At 32.7% G+C, this 15,630-nt stretch overlaps 3 protein-coding genes across 5 annotated transcripts; 2 read left to right on the top strand and 1 right to left on the bottom strand.

The window, feature by feature from the left end:
• Positions 1-42: 42 nt before the first annotated feature.
• On the top strand, positions 43-2,702 carry LOC114195350 (WRKY transcription factor 6-like). Its single transcript, XM_028085780.1, has 6 exons — positions 43-339; positions 429-515; positions 630-770; positions 875-1,204; positions 1,385-1,498; positions 1,833-2,702. Exons 1-6 carry the CDS (start codon positions 148-150, stop codon positions 2,430-2,432), a joined length of 1,464 nt encoding a protein of 487 aa, XP_027941581.1. The 5' UTR covers positions 43-147; the 3' UTR covers positions 2,433-2,702.
• A 2,342-nt stretch (positions 2,703-5,044) lies between these two features.
• On the top strand, positions 5,045-8,273 carry LOC114193754 (aspartate carbamoyltransferase 1, chloroplastic). Of its 3 annotated transcripts, none has more exons than XM_028083670.1 (6): positions 5,045-5,238; positions 5,604-6,138; positions 6,227-6,366; positions 6,987-7,160; positions 7,239-7,475; positions 7,773-8,273. In XM_028083670.1, the coding sequence occupies exons 2-6, from the start codon at positions 5,622-5,624 to the stop codon at positions 7,878-7,880; spliced, it is 1,176 nt and encodes a 391-aa protein (XP_027939471.1). In that variant the 5' UTR covers positions 5,045-5,238; positions 5,604-5,621; the 3' UTR covers positions 7,881-8,273. The 3 variants fall into 3 exon arrangements, with proteins under 3 accessions (XP_027939471.1, XP_027939469.1, XP_027939470.1); XM_028083668.1 differs by having other exon boundaries at positions 7,239-7,642; positions 7,773-7,962; XM_028083669.1 differs by lacking the exon at positions 5,045-5,238 and having other exon boundaries at positions 5,252-6,138; positions 7,239-7,642; positions 7,773-7,962.
• An 857-nt stretch (positions 8,274-9,130) lies between these two features.
• On the bottom strand, positions 9,131-13,675 carry LOC114193752 (adenylyltransferase and sulfurtransferase MOCS3). The gene is made up of 11 exons (XM_028083667.1): positions 13,328-13,675; positions 13,008-13,100; positions 12,873-12,928; positions 12,582-12,646; positions 12,370-12,444; positions 12,165-12,243; positions 11,767-11,805; positions 11,528-11,636; positions 10,697-10,815; positions 9,990-10,106; positions 9,131-9,830 (listed from the first exon to the last, which is right to left on the bottom strand). The coding sequence occupies exons 1-11, from the start codon at positions 13,557-13,559 to the stop codon at positions 9,432-9,434; spliced, it is 1,383 nt and encodes a 460-aa protein (XP_027939468.1). The 5' UTR covers positions 13,560-13,675; the 3' UTR covers positions 9,131-9,431.
• Positions 13,676-15,630: the final 1,955 nt, after the last annotated feature.

Consider the following 15,630-nt stretch of genomic DNA (forward strand, 5'->3'; position numbering starts at 1 on the left):
ATTGCATCTCTCTTTAGAAAACTTGTGGGCACAACTACGCGACTCTTCTTTGATACTCATTCAACAACTTTCTTTCTAACCAAGCACACACTTTTGTAAGACTTCTTCAACACCCACTATATAACGCTCCTTATATATTTAATCAACATGGAACCCTCTTCCAATCATGACATTGCTAAGCCTTCTTCACATCCCTTCATGTCCTTCAGAGGGACACCACTCCTCATGGATGCCCTCGATTTCTTCCCTCAGAAGAGTAAAGAGACTGAAGATGATGACGATGATGATGATGCCGATGACATTGATCATCATCATCAAAATCTCGACTTTCATGTAGATGTATGTGCTTTGCTTTTTACATCCATCCATGCACATCTTAGTTGGGTATGTGAAAATCTTATGTTTTTTTTAATGTTGTTAATCTATAGACCAGTTTGGATCTCCTTACCAAGAACACCAGTGGCAACAGATCAATTGAAGAAAATGATGCATTGGAAACTATGGATGAAAAGAGGGTAAGTGAATGAATATTTGTGTCTGGTTTGGTTTGTATAAGCTGTATATTAATATGCAATTTTAGCAAACGTTATATATAGATATCATTAATTTGTTTATTGTTATGAGTACAGTTTGTAGCTTTGGTAACTGAACTGCACCAAGTGAATGCTGAAAATCAAAGATTAAGAGAGTTGATCGATCAGATGAACAATAACAGCAATGCCGTACGCATGCAGCTTATCAAGATAACGCAGAAGCAGCATAACCAAGGGGTAATTTATTTATGCAACTTGTCGAATATCAAAGAATATGTATACGATGTACGTGTCTGAGAAAAATGGTAACTATGTATTGTTTTTTGCTTGGTTTTGTGTAGAACAATGGAGTGAGTGGAGAGAAAGAAGAGATGGTTGTTCCAAGGTCATTTTTAGACATGGGTGTGGCTGAAAAGGATGAGGCTTCGCAGCAAGTGTCTGAGGAAAAACTGAGAGAAAGCAAAAGCGTGGTTGATTTGATTCATCGGTGTAAGGGTAGTGAGAAAGACATTGAAGATAAGTTGGATTGTGTGAGGGAAAGCTCAAAAGCTAGAATGGAAGGTGACCAAGAACTTTCTAACAAAGTTCCTAAATTGGATCAGAGTTCAGAAACCTTGTCAATGATCAAGAAAGCCCGTGTGTCAGTTCGAGCAAGATCAGACTCCACAATGGTTAGTAAACTATATAATAAGCAAAAGTGAAATTGGCAAATGCAACTCTTTGTATGATCTTCAATATGTATTAGCACCAAGTTAATTATTTGACTAATTCAGTTTATCTAACCAATGAGTTGTCTGAAAGAACATGGATAATGAGAAATTGCCAAGAGAATTAGTAGTTTATTGTAACAGATTGCAGATGGATGCCAATGGCGAAAGTACGGGCAGAAGATGGCAAAAGGGAATCCATGTCCAAGGGCCTATTATCGTTGCACAATGAGTACTGGTTGCCCAGTGCGTAAACAAGTATGCATGCATCTTCAAAATTTACTTACTCTTTTGCACTAAAATTCACTCACTCCTGAACCCAAATTAGAAAAAAAAACACAGTTTTATCTCTAACTATTAGGTCTATAGAAAAAGTTTGATGAGGAGAACAAATACCAATGAACCTGAGTCCAACCATATAAGACATTGATACCACTCTCGACCCAAAACTTTAAAAAAATAGGTTTATGAATTTTTATCTTTATATAGTGCTTCCCTTTCTCATATGAAACTTAGACTCACACTTGCATTCCTAACAAGTAGAGAAACAACAACGTTGTACACCAACAAGACATGTTACGTTTGTTGACAGGTGCAAAGGTGTGCAGAAGATCGAAGTGTGTTGATCACTACATATGAAGGGCAACACAACCATCCACTTCCTCCCACAGCTCAGGCAATGGCCTCAACCACTTCTGCAGCTGCTTCAATGCTTCTTTCTGGATCAATGCCAAGCTCAGATGGCCTAATCAATCCAACCATTTTGGAAAGTGCTTCTCTTCCATGCTCTCAAAACATGGCTACTCTCTCTGCCTCAGCCCCATTTCCCACCATCACCCTTGATCTCACTCAAAATGCTACCAATTCCTCACAGCACCAAAGGGAGCCACAGAACCAACTCAGCCTCCTCTCTCCCCTTTTGGCTCAGAAGTTCATGTCAGTTCCAAAATTATTTGGACACTCACTTTGTGATCAAACTAAGCTTGCTGGGTTACATGAGTCTCAGGGAATGGACACTGCAGCTCCATCATTTGCTAACTCACTCAATGCAGCAACTGCTGCTATCACTGCAGACCCCAATTTCACTGCAGCACTTGTCGCAGCCATAACATCTGTCATGGGGAGTTCGCATTCAAACACCGGTGGCACCAGTAATACAACTGGGGATGATCAGTGCAATAATAATGCGTGAAACCTAATCCAAATAAGATCACGTTAGACATCACTCACTGTGAACTTTCACATCTCAACTATATAATCGTCATGAACTTTGATTTAGTAGCTGTGATTTCCTTCAGAAATTGGTTTAGTTGATTGTTTTCTTGTTCAAGATAGGTATAGATTCTTTTAGTTGGTACATTTCATTCATACGAAGATCTTAATCACTATATCATAGTCTTCTTTATTTGAAATTGTTATCTCAATAATGCATTCTGTTTTTAATGCTTTTAGATTGGCCAAAAGAATAAAAATTGTTTTTTTTTTCATGTGTTCTCTGCAAAGTAGTGCAGTTTCTGGTATTGTGCTCGACAATTCTAATGATCAAGTTAGATTAGGAATTTGAATTTTCTCATGGATTTTTGGTGTACTGTTTCTTCTTTATTGGACTTTCGTACTTTTGTAATGCATTGATTATTATTAAATTCAATTTTTTAAAATATATTAAAAAAATATTTAAAATATCAGTATATTTTTAATTCCCAAAGGAGAACACAAGAAAATCAATAAAAATCTGGACTTATATTAGAAAGTTTTTATATTGTCAATTCGTTAAAAATAATTTATAATTATTTATCTGATTCAAAGGTTTATTTTGGTCTTTGTATTGTTAATGTTATCATTTATCTTCTAAAATGTCATTTAATCACGTCACACTAAGGTAAGTTTATTGATTTTAATAATAAGTAGGCTAAGCGACTGTTTATTGATCTATTATTTTTTTCAAATTTGCTCCATAGCTTTCTAAAAAAATTATTTCAATCCTTGATATTTAAATTTTTGGTTAACTTAGTCGTTCTGAATTCATATTATTGAGATGTTTGCAATAGGTATGTCTTAATCGTGAGTTTGTTAGGACAACCTACATAAATTAAAAATTTATTTGTAATGTTTTTAATCCCAAATTTAAATTTAAATACTTTATTAAAAACAAAAGTTAAATAGTGAGAATAACAATTACAAAGGCAAATATTAAAAACTAATGATTTATTATAAGTATAAATAAATAATTAAGCGTACTATGAAATAAAGTATAAATGTGTACGGATAAAACTATGATATTTATGAATTAATAAATGAAAATATTTAATTATATTCGACACTGAAACAATATTACATAATAATAAAATATTAAACAAGTTAGCACAGATTGAAACAATCTAAACTTTAATTTGTTAAGACAAACTCACTGGTTAAAAGACTTAAATGTCTAACCTATCTTAGTTTTGTATGATTTTGTCCCATTTTAACTCATCTAGATTACATGTTTTACGAGATAAACCTATACGAGTTAAGAGATTTAAATATTCCTTATCTCACTTTTTTTATAGTAGATTATGACCAACCAACGTAACTTACTTATATTGTCATCTATACTTTGAACAAATTCCTTATTGTTTAAATTTATCTTGAAAATTTTATATAATATATTTTGTATTGATGATATTGGACTATTTTTCACACCATTTATGATTCAAACTTAGTTTAAATACATAATTTTCATATGAATCAAATTAAAAGAACAATTTTTACAACTTGAATATAATAAAAGAATTTCTTAAAATCATATTAAAAAATTGAAAATAATAGTGGTTTTGAAAGAAATAAATTGGCTGAAATATTTTTTTTAAACAAAGGTCAAGTAAATTCACTATTATTTATTAAATTTTATGACACTATGTACTTTAACATAAGTCGACATTTAAATTACATTAAACTTATTTTAAAAGTAAAATAAATAGCCAAAATATAATTTGGGACATTTCTTTATAATTTGTAATTATCTATATGGGATTTTTTCTTACAGAATTAGGTCAATTAGATTTGGGAATTACATATTTGGATCCACTAAAAAAACAGATACTCACATGGTTAGGTTGTACTTATTAAACACAACTTTGTTACGAAGAAATTGTCTCTACAACACAACTTCTGACATGTGGAGATAAACTTGTTCAACCACATAAGTAAAAATATTGAAGTCATACAGATAAAGGATGAACGACTTTATTTAAATTAGTTAGACTTAATTAAAGTCTTCTAAATTTGGAAGAATTCACATCATCTCTCCCCTAAGACTTCAATTTTACTTAATTTTCTTACATGACTTTAATCAATTAAGTCTAATTAATTGAAATGAAGTCGTCATTTACCTACACAACTTTAACATTTTCAATAAAATCATCATGTGACTACACAAATTCATCTCACAGTTTAGAAGTCGTGTTGCTAGATGACAACTTATTCACAATAAAATTGTATTTAATAAACACTTCATCCGTGCGTAAATTTTTTAAAAAGGACCCGTATACATAATTTTCAAATTGACCCGGATTAAAGAAAAACCTATCTATGGTCTATAGTAAAAAAACACTATTTAGCAAAAAAATGTAATTAAGAAATTTTTTTTCTGCACCCCTAGTAACCCTAGTAAATTGTTCTGCACTGATCCGGAGTATTCCTTTTACCTTTTTTCGATATTTCAAAAATACATTTTGTAATAAATGAGAAGTAGAAGAAAAATAAAGAAAAAAGGTTGAAAATAACTATCAAGAGAGGCCCAAAAGGAAGATTGGACATCACAAACGTTGGCCCATTATTGAAAACAAAGGTTTACTTTTGATTTTGAAAGCAGGTCGTCTTCTCTTGAAGCCTGCAAAGCCAACACACATTGTTCCTTCTTGCAGAGGCGAAACACAGTTTTGAAAGCCGTTGTCTGCCTTCAAAATAAAATAAATAAGAAAATAAAAAATACTCATTTCCTACAAACGATCTTCACGGTATTCTATTTCATCATCATAACTTTTCATTTTTGATTTCAAGAAAGTGTTGGATTGGTCATGCTTCCACTGTTTTTTTTTTTTCTCGTGATTTTCAATAGTTGTTTTTTTCGCCCTGATTCCGTTGCCGTCCTTTTTCAAGCGTGATTTTTAAGCATATACCTTTATCCTCCTCTTGTTGTTCGCATTAAAAGCACACAAAAAACCACTTTAATCTATTTTCTCTTCTTTAAATTTCATTTGAACTTACTTTTTGTGCCCTTTTGCTTCCCATATCCAGAGTTGAAGGATTTGAGATTTGAGTATGCAATTTATGGTTCTTTGTGTGCTTTTGTGATAATATATAAGTATTCTGTCTTGTGTAGTCGCTCTTATAGAACACAATGAGTGCTGCGTCTTCGTTGTTCTCCTCCTCTATGCATGTGGGTGTGTCTCATCCCAAGCTGGCTGCAAAACCCTCTGTTTGTTGTTTGCTCAATCATCCGTGGAATCATTTGAAGCCAAAAACATCATTTGGGCATTCAGGGATCTCCCAAAAATCTAAACTTTCGCGTAAAGGTGATGAGATTTTGTGGAGGGCAGGGGCTCTTCAAGTTGAAAGTGCACCCTCCTTCTCTGTGGGGCAAAAATTTCAACTTGATGATGTCATTGAGGCCCAGCAATTTGACAGAGAGACTCTCAGTGCCATTTTTGAAGTTGCAAGGAGCATGGAGAGCATTGAAAACAATTCATCTGGGAGCCAAATGCTTAAGGGTTACCTCATGGCTACCTTGTTCTATGAGCCATCCACTAGAACCAGGCTTTCATTTGAATCCGCCATGAAAAGATTAGGTGGGGACGTTCTCACAACTGAGAATGCAAGGGAGTTTTCATCTGCTGCTAAAGGAGAAACGCTCGAAGGTATGTCCTGTGCAATGTTTTTTTAGTGGGTGCATTTCATTGTTGTTCTATCTAAAATTGGAGTTTTGTCGAACTTTACTTCTTGCAGATACTATAAGAACTGTTGAAGGTTACTCTGATATAATTGTGATGAGACACTTCGAAAGTGGTGCTGCAAAAAGAGCAGCTGCAACTGCTAGCATTCCTGTAATCAATGCAGGAGATGGCCCTGGACAGCATCCCACCCAGGTATGAAGAATTTACGCAATTGGCAGAGTTTTATAAACCATTGGGGAATGTCAAGTAGATATTATCATGTTATGATTTACTTTTCAAAGTAATCTTGAGCTACGGCCTACATGGATAAAGTACTTTTTTACTGCAAAAATTGCACAGTTTCTTCGTTTGTGGTGTTTTTCTGAGTTTTGATGCTTAGCTATAACTATAGAATTCCCTTAACGAGTTTGTTTCCGAGAATTGCTACTCTTCTTAAGGAAAGGACGTGACATGTTTTTCTGTAGAGTGTATAACGTTGTGACAGAAACGTTAAAACCCACCACCTAACTCTCCTGATACTTCCAGAATATATCTTAAGTGCCTACTAGTTTCCTAGCCAATTTCAGGTTTGTAAGAAAACATTATGGATCTTTCCACCTAAAAGTTGTTTCATTACCTTCTTATGTACTTTATTTACACTTTACAACATGAGTCCATGTTTGTTTCTTATGTAGAGCAAGAAAAAACAGTCAAGGGCACTTTTTTTGACTTTTTATTTATTGTCCTGCATTCTTCTATAGTTTAACAATTTGAGTGGTAAATGATTGATTTTATTTGAGCCTCAAAACTCTTTTCTTCATGAAACTGCACAGGCACTGCTAGATGTTTATACCATTGAAAGAGAGATAGGAAAACTTGATGGAATCAGAGTTGGACTTGTGGGAGACCTTGCTAATGGGAGGACTGTTCGTTCACTTGCATACTTACTAGCCAAGTATGAGGATGTGAAAATTTATTTTGTCTCTCCCAACGTGGTTAAAATGAAGGTAACTGGTGCAAATTGTGGTTATGCCATGCCAAGTACACGATACAAGTAGTTCTAAAATGTTTTTGTTTTATCATAGGATGATATAAAAGAGTATCTGACATCGAAGGGTGTGGAGTGGGAAGAAAGTGCTGATTTGATGGAGGTGGCTTCTAAGTGTGACGTGGTTTATCAAACTCGCATTCAGAAAGAAAGATTTGGAGAGAAAATTGATCTTTATGAGGAGGCAAGAGGCAAGTATATTGTGAACAAAGATGTCCTGAGGGTGATGCAAAAACATGCTGTGGTTATGCATCCTCTTCCAAGACTTGATGAGGTAAAACACCTAGGAATTCACATGGCATTATATCATGTACTCTTGTTATCAACACAAGCTTTTGAGGGAGTTATAATGTGGCTTAGTATTAAAGTTGGAAGTGAAGGTACCAGAGGTTGTGGGTTCAACTTCCTCCACTGACACTTGCGAGTTATGAGGTTGGTTTGGTGAGTTTGGAAGGAAGGGTGAGAGAGATTGTTAGTTCAATCCCACTGACAAAATACTAATTACTAACATTTGCCGATAAAAAAACATTTAAGATTAAATAAACTAAATTTTTCCCTTAATTTCATGCAGATCACAGTGGATGTTGATAGTGATCCAAGAGCTGCATACTTTAGGCAGGCAAAGAATGGTCTATATATTCGGATGGCACTCTTAAAGGTATTGCTTCTTGGATGGTAAGGATTTCATTCACTTTTCAAAGTGAATGGGGTTATCTAAGGTTTTCTTCATTTTCTTGGATTTTAGCGTGTTTTCTATCATATGGTGACATCATTTCTCACAGTTAGATCGATGTTGGGAGGTATTACTTCTGCGTCTTTAAAGTAAATGGACGTGGTTCCTCATGTATCTAAACTACTGTGTTTCCAAACACAGTTTTTTTTTTTTCTTCTATTTGTAGGCTTCACAAATAAAGTGACAGAATTAAAATCTTCTTTCTAGAGTGAAAATTACAGTCACCAACCTAAATTATTGAAACGTGAAAGTTTGTGTAACATAGCGTTCATAGCCTGACCTTAGTAATTTGTTTCAGCACATATAAGAAAATGGCCATGTTGCATGTGTCCCACGGAATAATCTGCATATCACAACATTTTGGTTTCAATTTACTGATAATATTCTATTATGTTCTTTTACGATGACACTCTAAATAAATTGTATGATTAATTGGTGTATAAAGTGCGAGGTTGTATTAAAAATTGATATACAACCTTTTTCTTTTAAATTATTAATCATTGGGGCGTTGCTACGTTATCATCATAACGATTTCATGAATTAACAAGTGGAATATGAAGGTAGAAAATTCCCATCGAACTATTGTTATCAACTTCATTCCTACCATTATTAGAATAGCAGTTGGCTTGTGTATCTCTCCCCAATTTTAGTGCATTTTTTAATAACGTATGGGAATTTTATAAAGTTCTCCACCTTTATTTGTCATGTTGTAAATATAGGTTTTATATTCGTAATAAAAAACTTAGAAATTTAAACTTTTACTTTAGTATTTTGTACAAAACATTTGATTATTTTATGTTGAAATTTTATTTTAATTTTCAAAAACCATATAAATAGAGAGAAAATATGATGAGCATACCTTTCCCTTTTCTTCTCAATATGAACAATGCACTCTAATAAGAACTTGAAACTCGATTGACAAATAAACTAAATTTATCATTGGTCCAAAAGCAACTAATTTTCAAGTCATGTTATAATACATCAAAAACTAAATTAACTCTATCAAATAGACTTTTCAATATCTCAACCAATTAATTAATCTTTGACTTTTCTCGTCATGAATCACCCTTTCCACAGCCCCAAAAATAAAAAGTTAACGACCAAACTTGAAGCTCGCATTGAGTTGGATTCAGTTAAAAAAAATTGGCCTAAAGGATGCAGACTTAAAAACGAAAGGCCTTGCACTTGTACCGTACTTAAGATAACTTAACATTAGATACTTTCATATTTGTAATATGATATTACCATAGCAAGCATACAAAAATTAACTATTACTGGCAACTGTAGCTACAACGGGAATTTTAAATTGTACCCAACAAAAAGAAACAGGTAAAAAGGAACAGGCTACAGTTTTCTACAACAATGCATGGCCAAGAGTACCATCCTAGACTTCAAAAAGGATATTGAAAACTTAAAATATAAAATGGAAGCAGCATCACTGATAAAATATAATAACTTCAAAGCAGGGGTATAACTTGGAAGAACTTTCTTACACGGCTAATATGTAGGGAACTTGGGATCCACGTTGTATGCCCAAGACTCTAAGCCCCCTACAATGTCCTTGGCAGATGTGAAACCCATTTTCTGAAGACACTGAACAGCCCTTTGAGAATCATTTCCCCTTCTGCACACTACGTACAACTGTGCACCACCACCTGATCCAGAAACTAGACCACTGTCCTTCTCCTCTTTCTTCAAAGCTGATGATATTTCAGGTAGCCTACCCTCTAACGTTGAGAGTGGAATGTTCAGAGACTTCGGTAGAGATACAATCTTGAAATGGTGAGCCGGTCTAACATCAACCAGTACATGTGGTTCCTTCTTAAGAACAATTTCACTGTATTCCTTGCTGCTGATTCTAGATTCACTCGGAAGTAGATTTAACTTCAAAGGAGGCTGCATATGCATTATTGAAAATATAAAAATAATTTCGTGGAAGGCAATATTATCAACAGCAGTCTCATCCAATAAAAATGGCCAATAGTACACCCAACTTAACCAGAAGCAATGCTATCTAAATACAAGGGAGGTGAAAGGCAAGAATAAAAGAAATACCACACGCAAGGGAGTCTCAGTGAACTTCTCATAATCAAATTCTCGGAATTTCTGCTGTGTAAATGTTGCATTTTCTCCACATGCTTCACAATACGTAGACCTTCCTCTAATTTTGACCTGTGCAATTAAAACACAATCAGTAAGAAATAAATAAGATCTTGCAATAGAAAAAACATAGTATAAATTGTTTTGACTTATGTATTTTCAGTGTACTACTTGAGGAAAAACATTCGGACAAATAATGAGATTTCATCAATTATATCACTTTGTGATAGCATAATTACAACATGGTTTAGAACTGTAAATATTACAAGTCTCGATTTAATAGGTGACAGAAAAGTTAGTATGAATACGAGAATCACTCAACAGTAATAGTAATGTCAATCATTGCATCCAAGTAACTTATCGAAATAAAATCCTAATTTATAAGAAATACTAAACATTCAACCCCCGCCCCCTCACCACTTGAAAAATCCTAAGAGGAGTTAGCGTCAGTCTCTAATATTTTCTCCATTATGGGTTGAATTTATTACAAATCATAACTTGGTTTCCCTTTTAAATCTGGTGTGAGAATAAGTGGAGCCCACCAAAAAATGCAATTTCCAATAAATTTTAATCGACGATAGAGGGTGTTAGAAAGATTATGTTAAGAGAGAACGTATCCAGCATTTCTCGAATCCTAATAGACATTGGAGTTCCCGACATACAATACGAATCCTTCCAGACAATGCATCCAAGAGAAGCATCCTTCCTGAGAGTGGTTCACCAACAGCAGCCGCAATCTTAATAGCCTCAAGAGCCTGGAGACAGCCAATTATACCAGGAACTGAAAATGATAAGAGCAAATGTCAAAAAAACAGAAGAATAGCCAGAAAAAAAATAAATAGGTACTAATGAGAAGTAAAGCAAGCTGAATGATAAATATTCATCATCATTAACAGAGATGATAAACAGTCCAGCATCTATAAATCATAGTTTAGCAAAAAGAAATATATATGAAACAACTTAAACATTCAAAACAAATTGAATCTTAGCTAATAAGTCTTACTAAAGGACACATTCCTGCTAAACAAAGAATAAATCGCAATATGCCTCACATCACCCTTCTAGCATGTCATTCTTATTAAGCCTCATGACCCTTTGATTCCCCATTTTAAATTTCCTTCGTTGTATAGTATAGTACCATTCGTGAGATTAGACAAACTTTTAAGCTGGTTGTGAACCGGTGAATCTACAAAAAATCTTCTTCTTCATATCTACAAAAAATCTTCTTCTTCAGTTAAACTTGATGCGTCAAAACATATTCCCCATTTATAGAGACAGATTGGCAAAAAGGAATCACGCAATCAGACTAAGTACCTAGTTGTCACCAATAATTTAAGCATACATTACCACACATCCATGACTCAACTTTGCAATGACCACGGGAGATCAGAAGAATTGTCTTTTGGTTGGCATTGCTTCTTATGTAAATGTCTCTTAGACTAGCAGTGAGAAGTAAACTTTATTCAGTTCACAAAAAGCACTAGTAAATTTACCTACTCCAAGAACTCCACCCTCAGCACAACTTTGGCATGCCGTTCTAGGTGGTGGCAATGGAAAGAGGCATCTATAGCACGGACCACCTTTGTAATTGTAGACAGTAAGCTGAAGCATACGTTTCCCTTGTTAAAACTTAAATTATGCGACATAATCAAGCATACATGATGACTTGTTCTCCATAAAGCATTATGCAACTGAAATGCTAGAAGAAAAAAAATAAAATTTAGGCATGTACCTGTCCCTCCATTCCCAATGCAGCACCTGAGACAAGAGGCTGCATCATATGAAAATAATTAATAAGCTGTCCCTTAAATCACATTATGTACATAGGTATAAAATAAATGCATATAATTGCACCTTTTCAAATTTATAAAAAATAAAACTGATGCCTAGTGATTACAAATCTTTTAGAGATAATAATTAGTAGGCATAACTTCCTTTTTTATAAATTATTAGTAGGCAACAGCATAGGAGCAAACATAACTTCCTTTTTTTTTAATGAATATCAATATCATACAGAATAATGCTGACTTTGGAGTTGCATTCTGTGAGGCCGAAATCTTAGAATAACAAGTGAAAAGGCCCATATGGCATCAATTAAATTTGCTCATACATCAAAACATTAATATTTACCTTTCCTAGTACCACGCAGCAATCACTGATCAGGTACCTGGTAGGAGCATTATCTGTTGCATCTACTATTATATCATATCTATCAAATTCGCATAATTAAAACAAAGAAAAACACGGTTAGTCATAACATTCAATGTTAAATGAAAGCATAGAAGGAAGAGGCCTCAAGAAAAAAGTAAGATCAATCAAATTATAGAAATCATACTTGCTAAGAATTTCCAAAGCATTAGAAGTCCGCAAAGCCTCTTGATGTTCCACAACTTCAATAGAGGAGTTGACCCTAACATTCAAAACATCTTAGTTCCAAGGACAATGATGTTACAAGCATTTGAAAAAAAAAAAAATTCTAACGAGGGTTCATTTTCAGTTGTCCACAAAAAATTGATGTGGTAAATAGTAGGTCAGAGAGCAACATACGAGCGACAAGCAGCACCGGCAGATTTCACTTTTGGCTTACCAACATATGCTTCTGTGTGGATAACCTGAACAAAAGTAAGAACTTGTCAAAACTAATAACCGTAGTGAAGTTAAAAGAAAAACAGTAAATGAACACAAACACAGAAGCAAGATACTTTAACATTGTACTCGCAAGAGTGTAAACACCCAAAGGCCGATGCCGGACACAAACATATATGAACAATACACAAGGTACATGTTGCACCTGCTATGCCTAAAAGGGGTGGGAGGGTAAAACAGACAATATTGTACCTGCCTATGCATATTATTCAGCTCAACCACGTCATGATCAACAATACCCAAGCGCCCTGAGTGTAGATTTTAAAAAGTAAGCTTTAAAATTATATAGACTAGAACAAGGATGATAGATAACAGAATGGTATTTACCAACACCAGCAGCTGCAAAGTATAACAATGCAGAAGCACCCAATCCACCAGCTCCCACAACCAAAATCGATGACTTCAACAGATTTGCCTGCCCTGCTCCCCACAAACGCAACAAGTTGGGAACATTTACGACAAATGCAAAAAGCACACGACAAGATACTAATTCTTATGGTTACCATAAAGCAACCTAAAAATGGAACTAAACAATATCCAATACTTGAGCATACATATGCAATAAATAGAATCTTCCTTCATTAAGTTAAATTTAGTTAGGCTAATGCAGCGCGATAATTAAGCATTTGAGATATTGAAAAGAAGACCTTCAACACCAAATGAAGGAAGCATAAGATGACGACTGTATCTGTGGATCATGTCCTGCGTCAAACCGTTGGTGGGGTACGAAGAAGGATGAGAAGAGCCATTGGTCGGTGCGGCGTCGTTTCGGAGATTAATCTCTCTGAGTTGAGCTTCAAGCGCAGAGATTTTATGCTCAATTTTTGCCTTTGCATCCTTCAGTGAATCCAATTCCCGAAGAATCTCCGACGCCGACATGGCAACAACACAGACTCAAACTGTGACTTTGCACTCTTCTCTTCCGTTAGCTTCACCCTTCAACCTGTTCCAGCGCCACACGCACCAAAACCAAACCAGGGTTTTCTACCCCAAATTTTACTATTCAAAATAAGTTTGGGAAGGATGTTTTAATAATTAATTATCGTCCATATTTAATTACAAATCTGATTTTTAATATGAATATATATTTTTTTACTTTTATACTCATTTTATTTAGTTTTTATATTCTTTATTTCAATTTTTTTAGTCCTTGTGAATTTTTAAAATAATGGCTAAAAGGATTATAAATGAAATATATAAATATTAAATAATGCAGATTCAAGGATTACATTTTTTTCATTTCTAATCATTTCAACAAAAATAAGTAAAATGTGTTATATTTGAAAATATAAATTAAATTATAATAGGATAACACTGTTCCACATTGTAACATAAAAAAACTATTGAGTGGTTGAATTATACGTTAATATTTTTAATTAAAAAAAATAGAACAAAAATAAAATGTTCGTATTTTAAGGTATCAGAGTCAATTTTCTTATGAGTATCTAAATATCATCAACTTATTATTGTTTGTGATATTGAGATTTATGGTATGACAAGCAATACAGTGATGCAATAACACTTAAATTTTAACGTAATTACATATTGAAAACCTAAGCATAATATCACCATTGAATTAAAACAATTTTATATCGATTAATTGTATTATGCGGTGTTGCCTTCCTTTTATTTAAGCATGTGCTTTATTTAAAAGCATCTTATAATATTTAAAAGTATTTAGAATATATTATAAGTGGTTCTACTTATTAGGGATTAGGAATAATAGTGACATATCAAATAATACTAAATAGCAAACAGACAGTGGGTGATGTAAAAAATCGGCAACATCTCATTTAAATTTATATATATCATTTTTTTTCATTAACACATACTTGTAAATTAAAAAATATATATATATATCCTTTATTGACTAGATATAAATAACATAATTTTGCTTATTGAACTATAAAATAATCAATTTATTCTTTTTTAAATTTCTTAGTGTAACGATTAATTTAGTTGAATAAGAAAAGAAAAGTTTAAGATGTTTGTTTTAACAAAATAGTAAGAAAAAAATAATCACGCTTTTTCATTATAAACATTAATGTCACGAGAGATTTATCACATTTGTTATTTATTTATTTTAAATTAGAATAGTATTTACTGATGTTAAAATGTATTTTAATCTGATTCTAACTCATAAGTTAAATCAGCTTATCACTAGTGCAAGTTAGGTTAAATTGAAAAAATTTAGTGTTTTGAATGTGAATCAGGAAGAGTCTCATACATTTAAGTCAAGAATCGAAAATAGGTTGACTCATAAATGATTTAGGTTCATAATTTGATTTTTTAAGTACTAGAATATTCTTCAATCATATTTCAAAGTTTAATTGTTTAATTTATTTATTTGATATTTTAATTTTCAACTATTTTTTTATAATTCTTTTTGAAAAATTAGTTTAATATTTTGATTTTTATATTATAAAAAATTAAATTGCGTTGGTCTATTTTATTGTACTATAGTAAATATATAAATAATTTTCAAATCAAAATATGTATAAGTGAATTAATCCACTAATCTATCAAATTCATGGTAGGTTAAATAACGTTACAAAAGTTTTAACAAGCTAAAAATAAATTCAGCTTATAATAAATCAATCCATACAAACCAAATAAACTTACTTTGACACCTTTATATAAACAGAATTATAGTTAATATTTGTAAATATAAAATACAATCAAATTAAAAATATTATTAAATGCTGACTTTAATATACTATATAATTATTATTGTTATTTTATAAGTATTTCTGATATATAAATAGATGTACATTAAAATTACATGATTTAACCTTGACATTGTTTATTTAGATTTTAGTCTAAAATTGTATTAATCTGACCAAAATATTGTACTGATTTAACAAAATATTGTGATACTAAAAAGTACTTTTGATGTTATATTTTTTTATTATAGCTAAGTGACAATTAATCTTTCATATTATCATAAAAT

Source organism: Vigna unguiculata, chromosome 8 (genome assembly GCF_004118075.2).
Source record: "Vigna unguiculata cultivar IT97K-499-35 chromosome 8, ASM411807v1, whole genome shotgun sequence".
In the NCBI taxonomy this organism is placed as follows: domain Eukaryota; kingdom Viridiplantae; phylum Streptophyta; class Magnoliopsida; order Fabales; family Fabaceae; genus Vigna; species Vigna unguiculata.